We start from the raw sequence: 7,623 nt of genomic DNA on the forward strand, positions 1-7,623 counted from the left end.
GACGAGATCCCTCGGCCGTGTGAAGTTCTTAATTTGGTATGGTATATGACGCAGAAACTTTGAACGTTAAGAACTTAAGATTGATCTATCTTGTTGCAGGCACGTGTCTGTGCAGTAATAGTTGCGTAGTTGCATGTTTTGCATGCACGTCTATTTGGTGCATGTTCAGGGGGATTGGTAGAGTAGAGTGAGTGTAGTTGTTTGTATAGATTTTCGTTTGTTTAGTGAATTGCTAAATCTCACATGAGTATCGCGTCCGGCCGGCTGCTATAGGCACGGAGTCTGCAGCTTACGCGGCAAGTCATGTAGGCCGCGACGGCCCGTGTGTTCGTCCGTCGTGCAAAGAGCCTATAAAAAGGGGCTGGATTGAGCCAGCATGTAATCTGTGCGAGAGCAAAGTTCATCTCTGGATAGATAGCGTGTATTTGATCCTGATTAAAAGCCAACAAAAATGTACAACGACGATGAGGAGCCTCCTCCACCGAAGCCTGGGCCGGCGAGGCCGATGCGGCAAGTGCAGCTCACCAAGCACCACAGCCCCGAGGCACCCCTGGCTCCCAATGACCAGAAGGTGCTGCTCGAGCTCAAGGGCGTCTCCTCCGCCGCCTTCAGAGCACCCCTGGACCTTGTCACCGTCATTGACGTCAGCGGCAGCATGAAAGGGGAAAAGCTCGACAATGCGAAGAAAGCTCTCCGCTTCATCATCTCGAAGCTCACCGAGCACGACCGCCTCAGCATCGTCCAGTTCGACGACAATGCCACCCGCCTCTGTGGGTGTGGGCTGCGCTCCGTCACTGAGGCCGCACGGGCCGACCTTGAGAACCTCGTCGGCAGCATCCAGACCCCCAAGGGCTTAACCAACATCAAGGACGGACTCCAGACCGGCCTCAGAGTCATCACCGACCGCAAGTTCACAGCCGGCCGCGCCGCCAACATCATGCTAATGTCCGACGGCGCCCAGTCCGAAAAATACGGCGACGCCACGGTCTTCGATGATCCCGGCAACGTGCCCATCCACACCTTCGGCTTCGGCGCAGGCCATGAGCCCACCGTGCTGGAGGCGATTGCACGTAAGAGCCTGGGCGGGGTGTACATCTTCGAGCCCACCAACCTCTCCGAGACCTTCTCCAAGATCCTGGCCGGCCTCGTCACCATCATCGCCCAGGACCTCGAGCTCACCGTCACGCCGATCCAGGGCGAGGCCACCATTAAGAAGGTGCACGCCGGGACCTACCCGGGCTCGGGCACCCCCAGCGACGGATCCTCCCCCGTCACTGTCAGGTTCGGCACCCTCTACAGCGAAGAGGTGCGCAGGGTCACCATCGAACTCGCGCTCAGCGACCGCACCGCCTTGCGCCCTTACCGCGCCAACGTCGCCGAGGTCCATTACAGATTCACCATCCAGGGCCAGCAGGCCATGTTCACCTCCAACCCCGAGCGGATCATCATACACCGCAGAAAGAGTGCGCCCGACCCGGCCGACGCTCCGCCACAGGTGCAGACCCTCGTGGACGAGGTCCGGCGGCAGCAGGCGGACTCGATCAAGGAGGCGATGAAGGAGGCCGACGGCCACAACCTGAAAGAAGCGCAGAACATACTGCAGTTGGCGCTGAACAAATTGGTGGAAGTGAAGAAGAAACTGGTCGACCCGATGTTGGACATGCTCCAGAAGGAGCTGCGGAAGCTGTTGGAGCTCTTTGAAACGGAGAAGATCTACAGAGAGGAGGGCCGCCCCTACGCCATCTCCTCGGTCGTCTCCCATGACCTCCAGCGCATAGGCGGCGTCAAGGACGTCGGGCTCTACACCACGCGACGCATGCGTACCTATCTCAAGCAGGCCGTCGACGACAAACCGCCGCCGTCCGCCGACTACGACGTCCAGGAAGAGACGGAGCCGGAGCCGGGGGTGCTAGCTGGGGAGAAGAGGCCGCTATCGGTGGCGCTTCGACTGCTAACGGCGGTGCTCAGCCTGCTGGCCTTCTCCATCATGGCTAGCGCAAGGACGTCTGGGTGGGCCGGCGACCACTACGGCCGCTACGAGCCGTACAGGTTATGACCATTTTACTTGCCTTCATGCTCGCATTTTTTCTTTTTTCTTTTTGTTATTATTATTAACTAGCCAAATTTCTCGTGCACATGCACAGGCAGCCATATTAATTAATCTATATCTCAGTGAAAATATTCAATTATTTATAAATTTTTATTTTCTTATTTCGAATAAAAGTGTTTAAATAATATCCAATAGTTGCTTATGAGATGTATTTCTCTTTTTGCCCGAAGTTCAAAGTGCATTTATTTTTGCTAATATATTTTCTTTTGCACTAAGTCATTTCTGACATACCTCGGAAGATAGGTATCTTTGCTATCAACTTTAATACCATATGTGTTTCTCTGATCCTCAGTATATAAAATGTACGTAATTCTTCCACTTCATCTTTACACCACTATTGAACTATCAAAATAAAATTGATTGTTTCTAAAATTACATGACTAACAATTCTTCATGCTCTAATGTATTGTAATGATGTTTTGCAATATACTATATACAGCACTGCAGTTAGGTGATTTAGCAAGTACATATATAGGCCTTTAATTTCTCTGAATAATTGTGATAGATGTTCGTGGGAATAAGCCAATTTTTTCTTGATATTTTGATATCCCACCTCTTGGTGTTGCCTGGAGTCGTAGACCCAATTTCATCTGTTAGGGTCAAATAATGGTACCACTTTTATGTTTGCGGCATTGTATCAGGCTAGAAGGAAAAGAATATTGGTGTGATCACATATTTATCTGTGATCTGTCATATAATTTGGATACGGTAGAGACTTGAAGAGATGACTAAATGGACGGTCCAACTCGGCACGATATAGATCTATTTAGGCACGATAGATCTAACAATATTTTTTTCTCCTATTAGCCTGTTAGTACATGGAAAATCAGAAAAAAATCGAAAAAACTAGTGAACTTGGGAATCGAACTCTCTACTAAAGAGACAAACACACTATTGTTGCACTACACGTCTTTATATGTATTAGATTTAAACAAATTAACTATTTTTTCTTCTCGGATCCTCAAATTAATGTACTGTGTGGCAGGTACGCCGTCGTAGTGAATGTGGTCGTCTGCTTCTACTCGGTCGCACAAGCATTCATCGAGACCCGCCGTCTGCTTTTGCCGAGGTTGCGGAGCACCTCATGCTACTGCGTCACCCTCTTCCTCGACCAGGCAAGCACAGCTCGCGCTTTCTTCCGGCGAGATTCGCCGGTGTGAGCACGTAGCACCGATGGAGTTTACCCGGGCTGAATGCTTCGTTTCGCTGCAGGTGTTGGCGTATCTCCTCATATCGGCATCGTCGGCGGCCGCATCTCAGAACCGTCTTTGGGTGTCGAGGTTCGGCAAGGATCGGTTCGACGACAAGATAAACGTCGCGGTGTGGTTTTCATTCCTTGCGTTCCTTGCGCTGTCCGGCGACGCCCTCATCTCTATGGCTAATCTCTTCAGCAGGATCTGATATATCGACGCTGTGGAGTGAGTCTGTCAGAAGCATACAGAATAATGTGCGCTAGTTGTTCTTGGTCCCGGGAAACATGCAAGTGTGCATTTCCAAACGACTAATAAGAAAATGTTGATGTGTTTAGTCTTCGATGTGTAAAGTAGCTGCCTATGACTCCAAGACCTTGTGTCGTTGTATTATACTTGTATACCATTATGAGGATATACGCATATCTCTGTGTCAGGGTTCATATGTATGAGAGTATGAGACGATATTGATCCATCGGCCGTTGTGCACCTGCCGAACTGAGGCCCAATCAACGATTTTTTAAATAATCGATTTTCGTACGGATTTTACAAGAATAATCGTCGAATCTCGAAATTTACAGAAATATATAGTCTCCCAATTGTCCCTTTGATGGGCGAAAACAAAAAATTGCCCTGTTAGCGGGTGATATGCCTCAATAGCCCTATTGCTGGGCCAGTGCACGGGTGGAGCAGCGAGGCGGTGGGGGTATCGTCGGCCACGAGCGGCGGAGGACAACTGTATGAGCGGTGTCAGGATGGAGTGAGCAGAGAGTCGGAGACGGCCCAGTGGAGTTAGGTTAGCGCGGCATTGGATCCAGCTACAGGAGCGCTACTGGAGATAGGTGGATGAGGACGGGAGGTTGGGGTGAGCGCGTGGAGGGGGGAGGTCGACACGGTGAGACGAGGCGCACGAGAGAGCAGGAGATTGAAGAAAAGCGTGGCACCATCTGGTAGAGGACGTTGTCTGAGAAAAGAAAAAGAAAAAAAAAGGTGTATGAAAGTATAATATCGGCCATTGCCACCTATTATTGCAGTTCCAGTTGCTGTTGCAGAGATAATTTGGACGGAGGCAACGCTCTGTTACCATGCCCACTCGATCGTCACAAAGCAATCACCAGAACATAAATCCATGAACATAAAACTCTTAGACATCAGTGGGGCTCAAAGTTTAGAGCCTATTAAAAATCCTCTGGGCCTCAGTAGAAGGGGTCAGGGATTTTAATTTTGTTTTATATTTTTTCGCTCACTGATAAAAAGAATCTAAATTCGTGGGGAAATTTTATTAAAATTTCAATCATTTTTCATCCTCTAATTTGTAGATCCCATATGTCACTTAAAGAAAATCCAGCAATTAGAGTTCCGTTCCCACAGAAATTCACAAAATTTTGCCGAACTGAAGGGTTGCTCCCAGGTCGCGTCGTCTCCCCCAAACAAGTGTGTGGGTTTCTCCTCTTCTCCTCCTTCCGGCGGCCGGGCGAGGCGGCGAGGACCCCTACCACCGAATCCGTCGTCGGCGCCTCTCTTGGTAAGGAACTCCTGTTTACGCGAATCCACTGGCCGGCGCTCTAGGTCTCGGCTTCTGCTTTCTGCCTTCAGCACGCGTCGCCCATACACCGTGAGAGGTCGCCGGGGCGAGGCGAGCCTTCGTCTACTGCAGCCTCTCCATCGAGGCGAGTACTTCGGCGCTCCCCTTCTATCCCACCTGATTCTGATCGAGAGAGACTGCGTTTGGTTTTCTCCCTCGCCGTCGCTTCGCTCGGTTGCGCCGCCAGCTACCTCGCCGGCGTGGTAGATCCGCCACCCCGGGTGGGGGGGGGGGGGCTGTTGCGCCGCCGGCCACCTCTGGCGGCCGCAAGAGCTCGCCGGGGTGGTAGATCCGCCCCTGGTTTGAGTAGAACACGTCTTCAATTCCATATTATCAGTGCAACCCAGAGGCCGTACCACTATGCTGTTTGTCTGTTTGACATGAGACGATATTCTGATGCCTGTGTTAGCTAGTAGGGCCTTGCACACTTGATCCGGTTGCTACAGTCCAGACAATCTAAGTATGACTTGTTTCCTCTCTTACAATTTTAACTGTCCCTTGCACGATTTGAAAATGTAAACCTGAGCAATGATGTCTTTAGGATCCCCCCGCCCAGTAATTATTATCGTTCTTATAAGTTTGCAAATTGTCATACCTTGCTCTGAGAAATTAGGTGCCATCTGTCGAAGTATGAGTTTTGACATGTCCTGAATCCCACATTTTAGGTGCTTGCACACTTCAATCCAGTTTGCTACAGTCAGACAATCCGATTATTACTTGTTTCTTTTCTGATTAGCTTGAAGTAGAAGACACAAGGTTTTCAGGATGCCGAGGGCCTCGAGCGATGCAAGGCTTCTGATCCAGTCCCTGAGGAGGGCTTATGCTGCCACACCAACAAATCTTAAGGTAGCTTGATTTGACCTCCCCTTCCCCTCCACTATCCCTGAGGTTGTCAGTTATTATTAGCCTATCGCTGATCCTTGACTCCTTGTGGTTATATATCTGCAGATTATTGACCTGTATGTGCTTTTTGCTGTCGCTACTGCCCTTGTTCAGGTGAGTTTTAACACTTTCCTCTTTGTTGAGGGCATCTGGTTTATAAGAGTTCGAGGCCACAAAATGGAGGCTGAAAATTTTCCTGAACAACTTGGAACGTGTACTATCTGGTATCTACCGATGTTTTGTGTGTTGTGGATTTTCACTAAACATAATATGGAAAACACTTAGGTACGAAAAGCCACATTAGCGAGTTATATTGTTCTAGTATAATGCAGGGAATTGTCCACCAGACGTGCACAAAGATCTTGTAAATATGCTGTTTTGCTAAAGCTATCAACTGATTTGTAATTTGGCAAATATTTTGTTGGTGATACTGAAATTCTGAGTTTTGATTTAGAACAAGTTGTCAACTTGCAAAGTTTTGCTCTACCTAACCACTGGCTACCAGATTGTGTGGTTGTAGTATAGCACTGTACTTCTCATTGGAATTTTACAAGCTGTATGTTTCTCAATGTTTGATTGGATAGATAACTTATTAACTGCCATTTTCTACAATCATGAAATTTATTGTCCTCAGCCAAGCACAAGCTCCCTTTATGCACTTGTTTACCAACTGAACATTAGTTTTGCATTCAGTTTGTTACACACATCTTCAGTTGTTTTTGCAATATATATTGTAATCGCCCTTGGTGTGCTAGTACAAATTCCTTCAGAGACTTACTGGTGTGCTGTTTTATGTGGCAAAACAGGTTGCTTACATGGGAATAGTTGGGTCATTTCCCTTCAACTCTTTCCTCTCAGGTGTCCTTTCATGCATAGGAACTGCAGTGCTTGCTGGTAGGAATTCCTCACCCCTTGTCAGTTCTGGTTACCCTTTTACCTTGGTGCATAATAGATAACTGTGATCTTTTCTTTTGTGTGTGCAGTTTGCCTCCGTATTCAGGTCAACAAAGATAACAAGGAATTTAAGGTAACTTTGCTTCCGTCGTCATTTGCTAGGATCATTTTACCCTTCAGATTCTGGTGTAACGTTTAATGTCAACATTTTTTTTTTTTTGCAGGATCTCCCCCCAGAAAGGGCTTTTGCTGATTTTGTTCTGTGCAATCTGGTGCTCCACCTGGTGATCATGAACTTCCTTGGATAAGCACTTGCCCTACAAGTGGTTAAGATTTTGTAGCTCCAGATTATGGTAGCTGGTCAGCGTGTCTTAATGTTTGGAACTGTCATAATGTCAGATATCCATATGATCTCTCACAAATTACCTTTGTAGGCTGAGAAATTTTCAAGGAACTATTAGTCCAGTGTTGGATCTAGTGCTGACAATGTTATACTATGAGCACTTGCTTAATTCGAGGAAGTGAAAGAATGCTAGATTACTTAAATACCGTTGAAGTTCTTAACTGATGATTAACTGTTGTTTGTCATGTTTGTGTTGCTATTGAATTTTTTGATTTCCCTAGTTGCAACACGCAATGCATCTCTTGTAGCTTATTTGAGCAATAGGCATATGAATGCTCATCCAAGCCGAATAAGTTTGGAGTGCGGACTGCTAGGCAAACTTGTGTGCCCTTCTTCTGGGTAATGCAGAGCCTGTCCTCTTGTGAAAGCTTGTGTAAATCACTATGATGTGTTGGGAGATCACACGCTTAAAATCGCAAGGGAGACTATATGTTAGAAGATCACCACTCGGTGATCAATGACAAAAAAACAAGAAGAAAGAAACGTGGTCAATCAAACCTGGCAGTAGACCAGAAATATACCTGCATTCTAATAATCACTTGGCACATCATCTCATATG

At 47.5% G+C, this 7,623-nt stretch overlaps 2 protein-coding genes across 3 annotated transcripts; both read left to right on the forward strand.

Moving 5' to 3' along the window:
• The first annotated feature begins 404 nt into the window (after positions 1–404).
• On the forward strand, positions 405–3,511 carry LOC133887274 (uncharacterized). The gene is made up of 3 exons (XM_062327214.1): positions 405–2,049; positions 3,096–3,225; positions 3,323–3,511. The coding sequence occupies exons 1-3, from the start codon at positions 452–454 to the stop codon at positions 3,509–3,511; spliced, it is 1,917 nt and encodes a 638-aa protein (XP_062183198.1). The 5' UTR covers positions 405–451.
• A 1,152-nt stretch (positions 3,512–4,663) lies between these two features.
• Positions 4,664–7,227, forward strand: LOC133887392 (dolichyl-diphosphooligosaccharide--protein glycosyltransferase subunit DAD1-like). Of its 2 annotated transcripts, none has more exons than XM_062327330.1 (6): positions 4,664–4,825; positions 5,622–5,731; positions 5,834–5,881; positions 6,574–6,661; positions 6,751–6,794; positions 6,886–7,227. In XM_062327330.1, the coding sequence occupies exons 2-6, from the start codon at positions 5,651–5,653 to the stop codon at positions 6,967–6,969; spliced, it is 345 nt and encodes a 114-aa protein (XP_062183314.1). In that variant the 5' UTR covers positions 4,664–4,825; positions 5,622–5,650; the 3' UTR covers positions 6,970–7,227. The 2 variants fall into 2 exon arrangements, with proteins under 2 accessions (XP_062183314.1, XP_062183315.1); XM_062327331.1 differs by lacking the exon at positions 4,664–4,825 and adding an exon at positions 4,832–4,970.
• Positions 7,228–7,623: the final 396 nt, after the last annotated feature.

This window comes from Phragmites australis, chromosome 12 (genome assembly GCF_958298935.1).
Source record: "Phragmites australis chromosome 12, lpPhrAust1.1, whole genome shotgun sequence".
NCBI lineage: Eukaryota > Viridiplantae > Streptophyta > Magnoliopsida > Poales > Poaceae > Phragmites > Phragmites australis.